This window comes from Quercus lobata, chromosome 12 (genome assembly GCF_001633185.2).
Source record: "Quercus lobata isolate SW786 chromosome 12, ValleyOak3.0 Primary Assembly, whole genome shotgun sequence".
NCBI lineage: Eukaryota > Viridiplantae > Streptophyta > Magnoliopsida > Fagales > Fagaceae > Quercus > Quercus lobata.
The window spans coordinates 823,644-842,818 of NC_044915.1; the positions used below are offsets into that span (position 1 = coordinate 823,644).

Sequence of the window (19,175 nt, forward strand, 5' to 3'; positions counted from 1 at the left end):
ACATGATGTAAATTACTGTTATGATTCCCAAAAACCTAGCCAAAAATAATTTTTGCATAAATTTCAATCTCAACAGCCAATAGATTCAGACTGACACAAAGGCATTAGGCATCTCTCAAGGCCCAGAGTTCATTTTCTTAATTCATGTAGAATTATATTAGGAGTAATACTTGGATCACATAAAGTCACCATCACACATATATATCACCTACAACTCGTCACATGGCAAGCTGTAGAAAAAATTGTACAACTTATGTAGTCCTAACATTACTCTTATATTGCACCAAAGTAATTTAGGGACATCAATTTTGATACAACTTTGTGTCACAACTAGTCACATGGTGAGTTGTAATTGGTAAGAATGTGTCTCCGCATGGCCCACTAACACACCCTTATTTATCAATCACAACTCACTATGTGGCGAATTATAATACAAAATTGTGCCAAAGTTGATGTCCCCGGCATTTCTCATTGCACCAACAAACTTCCATTAGAGAGGACAATGTTGCAGGCAAATGTTACCTCAGCTGTGACATAATAAAAATGCACTTTAGAAGTGCCGCACCAAGTATTGAAATAAGATTCTGAAAACGTGGTTTAAAAAATTTCCCTTTTGCAATTTTCAATTGCCATCACTTTTTTAATTCCTACAAAGACACCAAAGGTCCACAGGCATCTGCAAGGGAAAAACAATGGATATACATACCAACCTCGCTTTAGATATAAAGAAAAAAATAATCCTCGATCCTTACACTTTTGTGATAAACTTTACAGAAATGATGAAGAATTATTTTGTTCTTAAATTGAACTTTGTTTCTTGAATCGAGTAATTTGAATTTGAAGGTTGTTTCTCAATAATAATAATAATGATGATGATGATGATAATTTGAAGAGCAAAAAATATATTTCATCAATTAATCAAAAAGAAAAAATAGGAATATTAAAGCATCTCTCTTTAAAGTCAATTTTCTCAACCTTTTAGAGAATGAGCTTACAAAATTGGGTTCCAAAAGAGCCCTTATTTAGGTTTTTTTTTTTAAAAAAAAAAGAGTTATCGTGGCTCTACATGCCTAGAGAGTCACTTGATTTCAAGAAAATAAAATGTGAAACAGCTTAATTAAATATTCGCTAATATTTATTTAAGAATAAAAAAAATTATTATTTAAATGAGATAAGAAAAGGGTATGTATAAAGTTTAAAAATTGATAGATAAAATAGAAAAAAAAAAATCTCCAAATTCATATAAAAATAAAAAAAATAAAAAGACTATTAAAAATGAAGCAAAAATAAGTTAGTCCAGAAAGCGAGTAATGGTACTTCAGTCCAAAAAATAAAAAGGTAATCCATCAAAAAAGCAAAGATTTATTCATCTAAGGATTTTTTTAGAATGATTGTCTTTTCTTTAAAATGTTAGTTTTTTATAATAAAAAATTTTGATTTTAATTTGAGGATTTAAGCCTGAATATTTCATTTGAAAATATTGAAAAATACCAATTAAACTAATCTCAGAAGTCACTGTTGTTACTTGTTTTTTTTTTTTTTTTTGAGAATCCAAAAAAGGGGACTCGCGTGTGGCAATCATTGTCCCACACCCCACGGAACAATTGGATAAGCCCATGGGTACCATCAGCTCGAACTAGAGTTCAGAAACTCCGAACCCACACACACCCTAGGCTCTATTGGTTTCTAGGACTTCTAGAAATTGCAATTACAGTCATCGTGAGAACTCGAACCTAAAATATGGTGAAGTCTTAACAGACACCTACCAATTGTACCACACTTACTTGTTATGGCATAGGCAAACAACTTGGGAATCATTTTCCAAGTGCACTGACTAAGAAGTACTTTATAGCTTAGGCAAACAACTTTATCGAGAAGAGCAAGACCAAGAGCTAGGCACAGAGATGAAGCCAGCAGAGATTGAAGGAGCAAACTCACATGATGAAGTTGTTCTCGTCCTAGACCAACAAAATCCTAGAGCTCCATCTATGGCTGCTGAGCTCAATAAGGACCAGTTTGCACCAGAAGAAAAGACTCAAAACCAGAAATCCCTACGCAGTCTTAGCTTCTCCAAACCAAAGTCTAGATTGGCAGAGTTCAGAACAAAAATCGCAGCTGAATCTTGGGTCATTGAACCCCATAAGTTTGAAGATGACAATTCATCCACAGACAATGATGATGATGATGATGAATGGAGCGAAAAAGTTGAGGAAGATGATGGAGAAACAAGACGATCAGAAAGGTACAAAATGAAGAAGACCCGAAAAGTTCAATGGAGACTCATTGTGGAATGGGTTTTATTTATCATCATAATGGCTTGCCTAATGTGTTCCCTCACAGTTACTTCCTTGAAAAACGAACTTATATGGGGTTGGGAAGTCTGGAAGTGGTGCATAATGGTAATGGTTACCTTCAGTGGCCGCTTGGTTTCAGGTTGGGTGATGGGTTTTGCAGTGTTCTTAATCGAGAGGAACTTCATGCTCAAAGAAAGAGTGCTATACTTCGTTTATGGACTTAGAAAGAGTGTCCAAAACTGTGTCTGGTTAGGCCTTGTTTTGCTTGCATGGACCTTAATGTTTAACAATAAAGTCCAGAAGGAAAATAGAATACTGAAAAAGTTTTTCCAGGCATTGGTGGCCGTACTATTAGGCGCAACTATTTGGCTTCTCAAGATTATCATGGTCAAAATTCTGGCCTCATCATTTCATGTCACAACCTACTTTGACAGGATGAAAGAAAGTGTTTTCCACCATTACATACTGGAAACACTTTCAGGTCCTCCTTTGATGGACGATGAGCATGAAGAGATCAATCAAGTCCATCGAAACATGTACAAGTTGAAGAAGTTGGGGTCTAGGAAAATTGATATGGAGAAGCTGAGGAAGCTGAACATGCAAAAGAGAGCTTCCACATGGAGTGTGAAGAGGCTTATTAACTATGTGAGGTACACTAGATTATCTACAATTTCAAAGACTGTTGATGACTTTGGCAAGGCTGAGGATGAAATTAACAGCGAGTGGGAGGCTCGGAATTGTGCTCGAAGGATTTTCAAGAACGTAGCCAAACCGGGTGCCAAGTAATTATTCTATCTCCTTCTCTGTCTAATTAAGTCTTAATACTTGCATGACAACTATAATTAGTTTATAATTGGGTTTATTGTTTTCTTTCTTGTTAGGGTTTCTTTTTCATGATCTCTATTATGACTATAAATTTGCACGCATATATACAGCTAGTATATTCGATTTTTTTTATATTGCTTAACAAAATAAGAGGTAAGAGCCATATGATTAATAAACTTAATTATATCAATTTTAAAATTCTTAGCAGAATTTTTTGGAGTTTTAATTTAGCCTTAATTTGACTTGCAATTCAAATCCGTGAGAATAATCAAAATTATGTTTGACATTTAATATAGCAGGTAGTTTGTTTCACTTAGTTAAGAAAATAAAAATAAAAATAAAAAACCTTATGATATCACTTCATCAAATGTTTTATTTAATTACATCTATTTTTTATTTTATCCAACAACAACAGATAGTTCGCAGGTGTTTCATCCCAAGTTTTAGTAATAATAAGAAGGGTAAAATACAATAGTCACTCTTGAGGTTGGGCTCATGCCATACACGCACTCTACCAAGAATTTTTTTTAAATTGACCTATAAGTACAATGAACACTTAACACCGTTTGAAAGTTCTTCAATTCCTTTAAGTCTTCTACTTCATTTTCTCTCTCTATTTATCATCTATCTACCATTTGTTATTTAAACTCTCGTACAATTATTGCCAGAATGCAGTCATTGTGAGATTGCATTTTGGCAATTAATTTGACCAGAAATTTGTTTTGGGGAAAAAAGAATACAAACAATATTAAGGGTTCTTTGTATGAAGTAGGGAAAATTGAAAAGTTTTGATATTGCTTGACAATATCCCAAATTTCAGGAGTGATTTTTATATTTCACCCTAATAAAAAAAATAGGGAACTATATATAGCCAGCTTTGTAAGACTCTTGTTACAACTTTTTTAATTCACAAACATTGATCTTCGACATGTTGGCTTAAAAAATCAGACACAAGTTTACGATTGTGATGGAACTGGAATCGTGAAATTTGAGTTTATAAATTGGATTGTAAAAACTAAAAATAAGAGTATGTAAGAATGGAATTGTTAATGCAAGTCAAACTCATGATTCTTGAACTCATATCATTCAAGCAGTTTTTTCTTTCCTATCGTAGTATCATTTTTCAATTGAAATCACACAAATTGTCTGGAATGCGAAAATATTGAAACATTTTGGAATGTGAGAATCTGAACTTTGAATGTCATGCGGGTGTGTATTTAATACCACATAGGGTGTATACTAAATAGGTTTAATCTCTCTATATATAAATGATTACAAGAAATCTCAATTACATTTAACTAGATTTTCAAGAAATAGTGCAAATATTAATAACACTTTACTCGGTAGTGATAAATTATAGTATATCAACATTATTCTCAAAAAGAAAATAGTATATCAACGTTAATTATTTATCATTCATCGCTTGTTAAATTAGTCCTTGACATGATATCACACTCATATTGTGTAGGCTCACAAGTGAGGGAACCCACACAATATGAGTGTGATGTTGCATAGTGCTCAAATTCCTATACCGAATAGTTTAAATTTCTTGATCATTAAAATTTTTTTTTTATATAACCCTCTTATTCTTTGGAGCTTAAGCTTGACATCACGCTGAAATTTTAATACAAACATTTCGTCAAGCAAACCTCAAGTTCACGATCGGTGGGCTTGATTTCGTTGTCCATTTGAAACTATTTTATTTGGTTTTTATGCTAATTGTGTTTTGTTAAAATTAATATGAAATCATGTTTTGGAAGTATAATTTTACAATTTTAACTAAAATCATATTTTGACGATTTCAAAATAGACGTCAACTGATATGACATCAAGTATTTTGAATGTACTGTGTTTTCTGTACTCATGGTGGTAACTATCACCACTAACGTGGTTATCGAACCCCATGAAGGAAGAGTAAGTGGAATAGGCCACAAAATCCAAGCATGTCACAAAGAGTCGGACTTTTTTTCCCACCACTATACAAGAGTGGTCCATGTAGCACTAGAGTTCTTGTTTCAAAAGGTTTAGTATATCCTCGCATGGAATCATGATCTGCAGGGTTCTGCTCGATCTGGTACGGCTTATCCCACTAATTATAATTCAGTGATTGTAAAGTATCCACTGGTCAGTTTAGCTTCATTTTTGATTTTGAGTACCATGATCATGATCGACCCCCAAGCATCCACTAATTTTTAATGCAGGACCACCATTCAAAGCACAGTGAGTATCCCACGACAAAAGGAATATATATATATATAATCTATATATGCAGAGTGGAGGAATATAACCTTGTATATATTCATGTGACTGTGAGTTTCCAATAAATAAGGACTTCATATATTAATTTTTATGACACACAAAGACAAAGATAAATGGCTAAAATCACGAATCAACTAGGATGGAAAACTAGCTCTCAGAGATTTTGGTCTGATTTCTATATTCTGACTATACAAAAGAGTACATTATTGTTTTATAGGGTCTTAAATCTTAAGTGTCAATAATGATCAGACCAAATATTAAAGCTAATAAAAGTCTGACAACCCTATGCAAGTCCACCCATCCTCAGATTCATGTCATTTTGGATAATCCGAGTTCTGATTGTTTTGTTTAGACTTTGATCGACATTCTTTACACAAATTTGAAGAAAAATTTTATTTTTAGCTAGGTATGTTGATTCTCAATATATAATATAAATAAATCGATGAAGGTTTGAGAATTTGGTTGTCTTCTAGCCTTCTAGGGAATATTGGTGAATGTCCCTTTATTACCTTAAGGTAGAATAATTGTTGGTACTACAAGAGTAGCTTCATCAACCGATTCAAAATTTGATAAGCAGTTAAGTCATATGAGTGAGATTGACATGTTGGTGTTGAAAATCATGGGTTTTTTTTTTTTTTTTAAATCATCAGAAATTAGAAATTTAGAAAATTGTGAGAGTTACAATTTTGACAAGCAATATAAGACCAAGCTCAGTACAGCTAGAAACAAGAGACCATTTTCAAACACTATGTGGACATTATCACTACTAAATTATGTTGGTGCCACAACTTGCTGTACAGCTTGTGTCACAATTTGTCCATGTGATGAGTTGTGAGCAGTGGAGGGGTGATGGTGGGTCCATGTGAGGACACCTCCCACCATTCACAACTCTCCACGTGGGCAAGTTGTGACACAAGTTGTGGCACCAGCATAACTCTTATTTGCTAGAATCATAATGTCTTAATTTTGACTTCAATTGAAAGCTTTGAGTGCTTGCCACATACCCCTAATTATGGAAACCACTATTCAAGAAAGAAAAAAAAAATAGAAACCATTGTTAGCAAGATTGAGTAGCTTTCATATATGCATGATTAAGCATTTAAATTTACAAATCAATTTTCATATACAATAATATCTATTGTTACACTCTTGTTTATGATTAAGCATTTAAATTTACAAATCAATTTTCATATACAATAATATCTATTGTTACACTCTTGTTTATATCTACTAAATTCAATATAAATTGTTAACAATTTATGAAAATATTAATGAGTTTTACTACACACAATTCTAGCACGTGGTGATTCATAATATGTCAAATCATGATTGTTGTAGGTATATTGAAGAGGATGATCTAATGAGATTTTTGAAGAGAGTTGAGATTCATACAATTTTTCCACTCTTTGAGGGATCGCTTGAGACCGGAAGGATTTCCAAGTCTTCATTTAAAAATTGGGTGGTAAGTTTTATATCCGTAGTTTATGCAAAGTTTCAATATGATCAATTTAAAGAATTTGTTAGTGTGAAATTGGTGGAATTTGATTATGTGTCTCATGGCAAAATATATTAACTAACATAAGGTTAATAGAATTAAGTCCATACGTAATCAAACTCTGTAAATTCCAATGATGCTTCTGGCACGTACTCTATTCGGCTCTCAACCTCAACGTACTATGCCTTTTTTGGTATATATCAAGGAAATGAAACACTGAACCAATATCAAATTATGCAAATTAAAGTGATAACATTTTACGTACATACTTATTTCCTGTTCAGCTTGTTTGATTAAATGGTATTTGAAAGTATGTTATTGATAATAAATTTCAAAATTGTTATTTCTAATGACTTTGCAATCACTACTAGGTTCGAGCTTACTTTGAACGAAAATCTCTAGCACATTCATTGAATGATACCAAGACAGCAGTACAACAACTTCATAAGTTAGCAAGCTCAGTTGTTATTGTGATAATTATTGTGGTGTCCCTACTAGTGATGGAATTGGCGACAACCAAAATAATCTTTTTCGTAATAACCCAGCTAGTTCTCTTCAGTGTCGCATTCCATAATACCTGCAAGACTATTTTTGAATCTATCATCTTCGTCTTCATTATGCATCCTTTTGATATAGGAGATCGCTGTGTCATCGATGGTATTCAGGTAAGTTCACCTAAAAACAGTACAGTATATACACGTACACTATCTTCTAACTCCACAATTTCTTATTACACTGATATTTAAAAAAATTTCTTTGCTTGTGTGTGTCAGTGTTCATATATATTACTTGTGCTTACATTTATATATTGGGGACAGATGATTGTGGAAGAGATGAACATTTTGACAACTGTTTTTCTTCGATATGATAATGAGAAAATCTACTACCCCAACTCACTTTTGCTCACAAAGCCAATAAGTAACTTTTACAGAAGTCCAGAGATGAGTGATTGCATTGATTTTAGCATTGATCTCTCAACATCAATGGAGATTATCATTTCACTTAAGAAGGCCATACAAGCGTAAGTTACTCCTTTTATTTGTTAGTACCATCTTGCTTTCACTTGTATTAAAAAGTGTTATGCTCTTGTGAATGTAGATACATCGAGAGCAAGCCAAAGTATTGGAATCCAAAACACTCTGTAACAGTGAAAGAAATAGAGAATGTGCACAAATTAAAAATGTGTTTATGCGTCCAACACACCATCAACCATCAAAACTATGGTGAACGAAACAATCGGATTACAGAGCTTTTATTGGAGTTGAAGAGGATCTTTGAGACACTTGGCATTAAGTATCATCTTCTTCCTCGGGAGATTCTTCTCACAAAAATGAACATTGAGAATGGGAGGATGCTACAACAATCTTAATTGACTTGAATGTTGAAGTTCAAGAAATAAAAGTTGGTGACCTATTTTTCTAAAGCTCGACTACCCCATAACTCTATGCACCTTTGATGGGTTGTATTAAACTATCAAGCTATTCTAATTATGACGCTAGAACATTGGGATTACGATTATCCCAATTTTAAGATGGATTTTAGAACATATTGTTGTGCTTTACACTTATGTTTGTACCTTCAACTCTCGTTATATGAATAATTCTAAACTACGAATTGGTTAGTACAACTCATATGGAAATAATTTAGAGATTTTCTTATTAGTTTTAAAATCACACATCGATCGGATAGAAGAAAAATAAATAAGTGCATTATCATATTAAAAGTGGTGGTCCCACATTGATAAGGTATGGCTGGCCCTATATATAAAAGTGGTGTAACTTTGGTGAATGTAAGAATTGACAAAAATTTTCCTAGTTAAAGAATTTGCTAATCTGAGAGTGCCTAAGGTGTATTCGAGATTTGGATAGTTTATATTTGTGAGATTAATGTTTAGAGTTTATGCATGGTTGTTATTTTAATGCTTATTAGTTTATAGTTTTCACAAAATTATTGTTGGGTAATTTTGATCACATTGTTAATTTTAAGTTTCTAATTAACTTAAAATCTTTTTTGGATATCTTTTTTGGATTTTTCAAGGGCAAAACCAAGAATTTTGCTTCACAGGTGTAGACACCTCATTTATAACCTTCACTGGCAAAATGATTTTTACATCCCCAGGGCAAAATCATAATTTTGACTATTAGCTTTTTATATACTTCACTTAAAATAAATCTTGAAATTTTAACGATCAAAACAATATGTCATGGGCCTAATTAGACCTTTGAAACAAAAGATATCGTAAAATCAAAACTCAATGGTTAGAATGCGCCCGCATGATTTAGATCTAATCACTTGTGATTGTAAACGATCAATTTAAATTGGTCCATTGGGGAACTAATTTAAATTAATGATGTATCATGACCCTACTAATTTGGATTTAAAATTATCGTGAGAAAGCATGAATTGGATGCGTTGGAATGTTAGATATTGATAATTTTTGAAATTATATTGTTTAAAGAAGAATATTAAAAAATAATAGACTTCTGAATATCAAAATAATGATATTCTAACTGGAAATTAGCAAAAAAATTGAAATCTTTCATGAGCAACAACTAGTTTCCTACTCAAAGGATTGTTGGAAGTTCAAAATTTGAAAAATGTAAGCTAAAACTAAGCTCAAGTGTCAATCAGTACTTGGACTAGTCCCCATTTGTTGATCGGCAAATAGTGGGACAAATCCTAGAGTAGATCAACACACTTGGACTCTCAAGATTCAAATTTTCAGCTTTTCCCTCCCACTTTCACCATCTTTTCGAATCAAAATTTTGCCAACCCTGAGCCAATCATCTGTAGAAAATCCACCATTTTTAAAGACTTCTCCCACTACTCTAAATTGAGGAGAGGACTCTCCATTCAAGGTATCCCATTCCCCTAGAGCTCTAGAGGAAGCAAAGAATAGTCATCATGCATCCAATCTTTCTAGTCTTGGAGTACAAGTGATTCCTTTAATGCCTCCCCTCAAGAAATTTAGTGAACTCTTTCCACTTCAATTTTTATGAAGATATAATTTAGCATTTTTAGGTTATTATATTGTTTTATTGAATGTGTTTTTAGAATTATCATGATGTTTCCATGCTTAAATTAACATGTTTTATTACGATGTTTCCATTATAGCCAAGATGTAAATGTTATGATGCTGGATGCATGCATGTTCTTCAAATGTTCATAGGAAAATCATGTAAAACTATGTTTGCTCTTGCCATGTTCTTAAGTTCTCATGCATGTTATAACATGCTCTTAATTTTTATTTCTTTGCCACGTTCATGTATTAGATCCATAATCTTTATCAAGTCCATGTCAAAACAAGCTTCCTTCGTAATTTCTCTAGAATTCATAATTTTCGATCAATGCATACAGTCCCATGGTCATAAGTTCATATACTCTTTATCTTTTCAACTCCTGATTAAAATTTCAAATTTCTATTTTGATCCATGTTCTATGATGAATGACAAGACGTAATGCTCGCATTGTATGGAATGACATGTCCATCAGCTGCCATAGTCTGGAAAACCATTTTACCGGAGGTGGGTGTTTAACATCCTATCGTAGACTTAGATCAATGGTTCTTAGAATAACAGAATGACATTGTAGAACTAAATTGAATGAAATTAAAGGTACAGTGTTAAATTGAATTTTAAACAAAATTAGAAATTAAAGATACAGTATTAAATTGAATTTTAAACAGAATTAGAGGCTATAATTTGTAATTTAACTTTATTACTATTTTGGCATCATTTCAAACAAAATTAGATATTAAAGGTACAGTGTTAAGTTGAATTTTAGACAAAATTAGGGGCTATAATTTGTAATTTAACTTTATAACTATTTTTGGCATTTGGCATCATTTAAATTGAATGTGTCTAAATTTAGATCTATTTCACCATGCAATTATCACTTTTTGTGAGATGTATAAGTCAAAGATGATAAAAAAGTAAAAGGTTATAATGGTAAGAGGATTTGTTTTTTTCCCTAACTTTTACATCTCACAGCATTGCATGGTGGAATGATTCAACTAGGATGGCCAAAACCCGTCAACCTACTGCACCAATCCAAATTGTGCCCACCATAACAGGCTGCTGCAAGGTCCTCTACACCAATGAACAGTTAAAGCAAATCAAAAGCACAAGAAAAACTGAGCAAAACTTAACAAGCAACAAACATTTCCAACTAAATAAGTTTATGTCAACAACACAGGACAGTATCTTAGGACAAATATAAGTGACAGAGGACTTGGTACGTATATTTGTCTTAACAAAACAAAAGTAGGCACAAAGCCACCGATATAGCAGGTACTAGCACATTCCACATATATATATATATATATATGTATGTATGTATGTATGTATGCCATCAGCGAGCGTTTAATTCAACCCACAACTTTCCTCGAATATGTTCTGCCATGCTGAATGTCCTGGGCATGCCTGAGAAACATGTCGCCGGATCCAGAATTCCACTGGACTCCAGCCTTCATGGGTGGGCACTGGACTCCAGTCTTCATGGGAGAGTGACGTGGCTGCCCAACAGACTGCCTCCGAGAACCAAGGGTCATGTTTGCTAACTTCTCAGTTGCCTCCAAAACTCCCCGACCAGTCTTCCCCTTGTTAGTGGAGGCTGCAAACCAATAGGCATACAGTCAAACATATAGGCCTATACATTAATTCTGGAGAATTAAAATGTACAATGTAGTATAAAACTCACTTTTAATTTGTAGGAATAATTTTTAAAATCGAAAAAAATGAAAAGAATATAAGAAAGCAACATAAGATGTATTTCAGCTTAAACTTACTTGGGCTGTTCTTTCCTGGTGGCCGATATCTTGGTTGTTTAACAGAGCTCTTGAGAGATTTATCATTCTTACTCATGTCCTTCACAACAAAAACATAGGAGTTGGCACACAGCTAAAACATGTTTTAACAAACAGAAAGCATTGCCAAAACTATAACATGTTTTAACGTACAGAAATGAAGTATGGAAGGCAAAAACCAAATTCACAACAACTGAAAATGAAAAATGACAATATCTTGATTGTTTATGAATGCTCTAATATTAGTTTATCAGTAATATCCATTACATTTTTTTCTCCTTCACATAGCCAGGGTTCTTATATCATATGAAGCAACTTAGTATTAACTGCAACTAATGGCTAACTCTTAACACAATGAACTTTTTATGAATGCTCTAATATTAGTTTATCAGTAATATCCATTACATTTTTTTCTCCATCACGTAGCCAGGGTTCTTATATCATATGAAGCAACTCAGTATTAACTGCAACTAATGGCTAACTCTTAACACAGTGAACTTTTTTATTCTCTTTTATTAGTATTAACACAATATTTTCCCTATAAATCATAATCATCAAACATCTCATTCATTAACTTAGTATTTGACTTCCAAGAAAATCATTGTTGTAGACAAATTGGTGCACAATCAACTTTCATGAGAATCATTAAAATTAGGACAGTCATGAGAGAGAGAAGCTCTGCAGGACAATGCCAAACAGGTCTGGGCACAAACTGGTTCTTCCCAAAAAGAAAAAGGGTTTGCAGGCAAAAAACAGAATAGAAAAAAGACCAACCTAAACACATGTTCGACCTAATCTTACAAAAAGCTAAAAAAAAAATAATAATAATAATAACAAATGCTAATTTAGCAATCAAAGAAAAGCGCAAAAACTACAAAGTATACAGAAAACTTGTTCAGCATCTTACCTGGTCAACCAAATCCAGCTTGCGTTGCACACCTGTAAGAACATTTAGCATAGGATGAGAATATAGCATACCACATCTTATTTTAAAAGAAAAACATATTCCAACAGATAATGGAACCTTGTATGTTCTTGAACTATAAGAAAAAAAAGCATCGCACAAACCATGATTTTTGACACAGTTCAATTGTGGTTCTTCATGAAAGTGGGCATATTAGGCTCAACTTGATAATAAAAGTATACAACAAAAGCCTACATTGGATCATTAATGAGACATTCTAATTGCTAGATTCATCTCTGTGCAGCACTTATTTCAGTTTCTCTGGTCTCACACATGACTTGCAACAGCACACTGAGATAACCCTACTGTCTGTTATTTACCTATAACATCTGCCTGATCAGATTTGACAGTATACAATGTCATGCATAGTGCCCATATGTTTATAAATTAAAATTAGGTAGAGGATTCAAGTCTAGATGTAGTACATTCAATGACCCTAGTTTACTGTAGCAGAGACCAGCAACTTCCTTGCAAGTTCATGCAATCATCTAGGAGGTCTTCCAGTTGCATTGTTCATGCATTCCATGCAGTCCAGAGTCAAGTTTTTCACCTTACACAGTCATGCTATGTACAATGTCTTTTTTCTGAATAGGGCTTTTATATCCTTGCAATAGTTTTTTACTTTGAGTACTGAGCAAACTATGTGCTTCATATTTTATCCAACCCTAGAAATCTGAATCTATATCCCAGAGTGCGTATCCTAATATAAAGAGATCATGAGCTCATCTTAAACAAGACAACTAGCCACAGATCATACCTTGTAAGACAATATTAGTTATAGAAGTCAGAAAGACAATTCAAAATGCCAAATCTATTATAGCTACCACCTGTGCTTAAGGAAGCATGTAACTTAGGAGAAGGATAATTGCTGGTTAACTTTGAAGTAGTAAAAGCCCCAGAATGTCTCTTAGCAGATTGTTGTTCCAATGCTCCCCTTGTTCTGGCTGCAATTATGCAATATAGTTAGGTTCATGTATATTACAGGTAAAGCAATCCAGAAGTTGGTGCACTTTAAATTAAGGAACTTTTAAGTATGAAGAAGACAAACCAGAGGGAGGTGTTCTAGCAACTGCAACCCTGGAACGCAGGGATGGTGGAACATAAAAGCAACTCTGCCACACAAATGAAGTTTGGCTTTAAAATTTATTGAACATTACTTACTACATCTAACTCAAATTCAAAGTAAAAGATCAACACACAGATTTATGAAGATTAATCAGAACCTGGAAGAAAGGATGCTGAAGGGCCTCAGCAGCTGTTGGCCTCTTGGAAGGATCCCAAGAACAAAGTGACTAGTTTTTTAAAAAGAAAAAATTAGAACAAACAAGAAAATGTCCATAAAAATAGAAAGGAAAAATAAAGAGTTCTTCTCTTATGTTTTAAGAATTAAAATAACATAATATAATCATCTTGCAATAGGGTCTGAGAAAAAAAAAAGCTTCAATTTTTTACAGATTTTTTACTCACTGTCATAAGGCTGATCGCATCATTGCTTGCAGATGGAACCAATACAGAAAGATGAACACCAGAAAACTGTGTCAAATTACAAATTACAAGCAATATTAAACTTCCATACATTTCGACTTTCTTAATTTTTAAAATAATTAACAACAGATTCAGCAGTCACATGGTACAAAGAGGATGAAAACACAAATGGTCAAAAACTCAGAACCATTTAGTTTTTGGAATAGGTATCATCAGACTCAGCTGTTCACATGAAATTATATTTGAAAAGGTGATATATTTTTGAACTACTTTATCTTCCATTAGATCATAGAGTGCCAACATTGGCAATTCCCCTCACAGTAAGAAATGCCTCTCTCCCCATCCAAATTACAAGATGACAAAGAATTTAGCTGTGTTTTGCCACATCTAGCTAACATGGCCAGGCCTAAAGCACTAGATGAAGTCGAGCTACCTAATACGCACATATAAGCAAATATTTTTTAATACCTACCTACAGAAAATTTCAAGATTCTAACCTACTTCGACACATGCATATAAAATGCATGCACCACATCCAGAAAAGTAAAACTGACCTGGGGAAACTGGTAGTTGATATCCCTTGCCAAACAAAGTCCATCAGCCCAGGAATCCTTAGTTGGACTGCCGATAACACTGCATATTTTGTATATCTCATCTGCTTCACTGCAAGAATTATTATGAACAGAAGGATCGCTATCAATTAATGACTATCCAATTAGCAGATCTCTACCTGAATAATTATCAATCTTCAAACCAGGATTCAGACAACAAAAATATTTTTGACCTTTTAGCAACTTCATAAAATGACAAAAAGAGAAGCGCAAAAAGAAGTATGCTAACTATTTTATATGCTATTAAGTAGATTCTAATAATGTCCATCTAAAATACAGCACCTTACCCCAATTATCAAATCAATCAGCATAGTGGTTGGCAATTTAAGCCTCTCCTTGTAAAATAAAACAACAGACAAAATAGATACTCAATTCTCATATAAGGAAATATATGTACCTAATACCCGGAAAAAGAGGACGGAGAGTGAACAATTCAGCCATTATAGCACCCATTGCCCACATATCTAGAGGTCAGAATGGAAAAATCATGTGTAAGTACTATATGATTAAAACTGTTGGCATCTATATAAGTGAGCCACAAGTTTATTCAAACTAAACACTAACCAACTTTAGAGCTATAAAGGTATGACTGAAGCAGCACTTCAGGGGCTCGATACCTGCAATTTTTACATATCAGAAGTCAAAATACCACGGTAACAACTTGATACCAATCATACAAGCCGAGGCTCATAGATTAGAAAGAAAATGAAGAAAACACATACCAACGTGTCGAGACATATTCCGTATATGGTGGTTGCGAGTTGATTTCCCGAGCAAGACCAAAATCAGCAATCTTGATTATGTCCTTTGTAACCAACAAGTTTTCTGCAACGAGGTTTGCAGGTGTCAGTTGTATACTACAACAAAAGAATCTAGCAGCAAAATAAAATATGCAGATACAATAACAACTGATATGCATTGGCTTAAGCATATAAAATTCAAATAATTTCCAATATAATATAAATAAAGATATTGCAATTTTTCTCCATGCAATATATTCCATGAGAATATATGATTCTTTGAACAAATTCAACAGAGCATTTTGTACAAAATTCAGAATACCCTTTGATTTCTCTTCAATCAATCAAATTCACCAAGATGGCCATGAATAACAACGGAAGACAATTACCTGGCTTAAGGTCACGATGAAAATATCCACGCTGATGCATGTAAGTAAGACCTTGAAAAACTTGAAAACACCAATTTCTGACTTCAGCTTCAGAGAAAAGCTTTTCCCTGTCTTTCATGAGTTGGTATAGGTTCCATTCCTGAAGCACAACATTAAGTAATTAAATGTAAACAACCAATTAACAATTAGCTGTCACAATTATAGCAAGAAATTAGAAAGGACAGATGCCATTTACCATGTACTCAAACACGAAATACAAGATGTCATTTTCCCTAATGACTTCCTTAAGCTTCACAATATTTGGATGACTCATTTTCCGTAATGACTGCCATAACAAGAAACCCATCATGTATTTGCAGTATAGCAGCCACAGAATAGAGCATTGATTATGAAAGATCATATTACCTTCACTTCTCTCAAATTTACGCACTCCTCCCATGAGTAATACTTTTTCTTCATCTTCTTAATTGCAACCTGTTAAAATTGAACAAAAAATTAGAAACAGGAATGGTGAGGAACAACATAGACAGGGAATGAATTTTAAAACACACTTACAACTTCACCAGTCTCCTTATTAATAGCTCGCCAAACACATCCGAATGTTCCATCTCCAACTTCCTTGATTAACTTGTACCTAGATTAGACCAAAACTTCTGTAAGGATTCAACATGATAACACATAAATAAATACCATAAAGCAAGTCCCACAGTAACACAACTCACCTCTCCATCATTGTGGAACAAACGCGACTCCCTTCTTTATTCAAGAAAAGTATAGTAACTCACTAAAGAAAAATAGCATTTATCTTCAGTAGATGATCCTTCGGAAATATTATAAGATATACACAACTGCCTCACTCGTTCAGCTGAATCCACCATTAATTTTCTGCCATGAAACCCAAGAGCCAAACACCAGAAATTTTATGATGGACGGGCTGCAAAGCCTTATTTATTGCTAATCCCACGACTTCAAGACAGCAAGACGGGATGGACAGTAAGAAAGGACAAGTACTAGAGAACATATTTAAAACAATCAAACAACCAACCAGAATTGATTTCCCTAGCCAACAGGCAGGATCCCTCAAGACACAGTCTCCCAAGGTTTTAAAACTTAACTACTAATAGCTACCTCATATTCTAAGTAGAATTTGTTGTCAAATCTTCAGCTATTTAGCACCCATCAGGAGCAACAATAAAATAACTAAGACTTGTGCTGTCTGCACAGACTCAACACAACTGCTTATCTAATATCAACTATGGTAAGCAACCTCCAAGTTTGAATGGCAGACTTCAGCCCTGTTGAACGAAAGGAGCAACAAGATTAGAGAGGAGAATTATTAAATGGATTAAAATATAGAAAAATATAATAACAAAAACAGATGCAAGATATTATTTACCCCGGAAGACGTTTTCCCAAAATTCTTTACCGGATGTCGTATCAGCAATGCACTAACAACAAAAAAATTGTTAGAAGGTGAAGCAAGATTTTGACCCAGAAAAAGAGGGGGGGAGGAGAGAGAGAGAGAGAGCTCTTACTTATACAAGTGCACTAAAGATCCAACACCTATCTTAGAAAAAACTTGCATTACGCCTTCGGCAATGATCATTTGAGAGCTGACCGCTAAGTGCAATTAACAAAGGAAACCAAAAGAAAATCTCCAAGGATGAGAAACCTCCAGTCAAGAACTTCCTGGAACGAAAACACCCTGTATTGGTAGCAATTTGACCAGAAGCGGACTTGCTCCATATCTTACGATAGAAATTAAAATCCTTCAAATCCAAGCCCAGCAGAACCTGTCATAAAAATTTATAGCATTCAATCTCAATAAGTTTCAGATTAAAGTAATTGCAAATAAAGCTTATCTTTCATTCACCCCTGAATACTAACCTACAAAAAATGTTCTTGTCCTGTTATACATTATGAATAAATTAAACCTGGAATCTAATACAGCCATTAACAATAATATGAAACTATGATTTGTGATCAAGGAAAAATCAAACAAACACAAACTGAATCGTAGACCACAACAAAGATTATTGACAAGATTGAATTAAGGGCCATAGTAAAACATGATCAAAAACAGAATTCCACCGTAAGATGATACAGAAAAATCTAACAGCCCTCCTCGTAGTTTCAACCCAACGAATTTTGTTGCCACAAATAATAATGCATAATCAATAGTACATGGGAATCTCAAATTCTAAAACCAAACCAATTCATAACCCTTAAGACATTGAATCCAACTTTTTAATCGCAAAAGAAAAAGCTGCAGTGCATCCGAATCCACAATTCCAAAAAAATTGCAATGATACACATAAAATCTAAAAACAAAACAAAAACCCTCATGCCACAATACATAAACAAAACAGAATTCCAGCTTCAACAAATAAAAACGCATAATCAATAGTAGATGAGAATCTCAAATTCTAAAACCAAACCAATTCACAAGTCATAACCCTTAAAAAAAGACATCGAATCTTAACCCTAACCGTAATTGATGAAACCCACGAAATATCTAAATTTCACGATCCAAAATTTCACAATCCTGACAAAGCTGCGATGATACAGAGAAAATCTAACAACAAACCTCGTAGTGATAAACAAAACAGAATTCCAACTTCAACGAATTTCGTCGCCATATATAATCAATAGCGGATAGCAATCTCAAATTTTACAAACCAAACCAATTAATAACCCTCAAAAAAAAATACCGCGATTCAGATCCTCATCAATCAAACGAAATCCTTGAAAAAAAATCCAAGAAAACAAACAAAAAAGAAATCGAATTGAGAAAAATAAAACGAAACCCTAACCCTAAATCAGAAAGCACAGGAATCAGATCTGATGAGAAAGAGAGAGAGGACCTGATAGAGAAAGCCAAGCGGCATAAGCACCGTCGCGAGGGACGGGAAGAGGTGGAATCCAGAGCTTCTCCCTGTTTCTCTCTATGCGTGCAACCGAAATTGCCGTATCGTTTCCCCCAAATAGATATCAGAATATCTCTCTCTCTTTCTTTGCCTTTGCCTTTGCTCCGTGCCAACCAAGTAAATATTCTAACCCCTACCTTCCTTTTTATATATAGTAGTATCTATTACACCTCTATTGGTAATGGTATTGGATGGATCTCATTCTCTCAACTTAACGCCCACGCTCATCATGCCCCGGTCGCTCACACTCTCACATCATGTTGCCAACCCTATTTCTTAGTGCTCCTCTCTTTTCTTTTCTACCTAATTTTTTTTTAACTCTTTTTAATGGTAGAATCCTATTCATTTTACTATATAAAACTTACAAACAAATGTCACGCAA

The 19,175-nt window shown here is 33.8% G+C and overlaps 2 protein-coding genes across 2 annotated transcripts; one reads left to right on the forward strand and one right to left on the reverse strand.

The window, feature by feature from the left end:
• The first annotated feature begins 1,696 nt into the window (after window positions 1-1,696).
• LOC115970725 (mechanosensitive ion channel protein 10-like) lies at window positions 1,697-8,476 on the forward strand. The gene is made up of 5 exons (XM_031090321.1): window positions 1,697-3,076; window positions 6,717-6,840; window positions 7,245-7,538; window positions 7,692-7,894; window positions 7,972-8,476. The coding sequence occupies exons 1-5, from the start codon at window positions 1,905-1,907 to the stop codon at window positions 8,240-8,242; spliced, it is 2,064 nt and encodes a 687-aa protein (XP_030946181.1). The 5' UTR covers window positions 1,697-1,904; the 3' UTR covers window positions 8,243-8,476.
• A 2,530-nt stretch (window positions 8,477-11,006) lies between these two features.
• LOC115970724 (cyclin-dependent kinase F-4) lies at window positions 11,007-19,098 on the reverse strand. The gene is made up of 19 exons (XM_031090320.1): window positions 18,731-19,098; window positions 17,402-17,659; window positions 17,263-17,314; window positions 16,589-17,161; window positions 16,422-16,500; window positions 16,272-16,340; window positions 16,102-16,191; window positions 15,867-16,005; window positions 15,460-15,562; window positions 15,302-15,354; window positions 15,135-15,201; window positions 14,681-14,789; window positions 14,109-14,174; window positions 13,865-13,933; window positions 13,690-13,753; window positions 13,469-13,585; window positions 12,585-12,616; window positions 11,660-11,738; window positions 11,007-11,484 (listed from the first exon to the last, which is right to left on the reverse strand). Exons 4-19 carry the CDS (start codon window positions 16,597-16,599, stop codon window positions 11,240-11,242), a joined length of 1,392 nt encoding a protein of 463 aa, XP_030946180.1. The 5' UTR covers window positions 16,600-17,161; window positions 17,263-17,314; window positions 17,402-17,659; window positions 18,731-19,098; the 3' UTR covers window positions 11,007-11,239.
• Window positions 19,099-19,175: the final 77 nt, after the last annotated feature.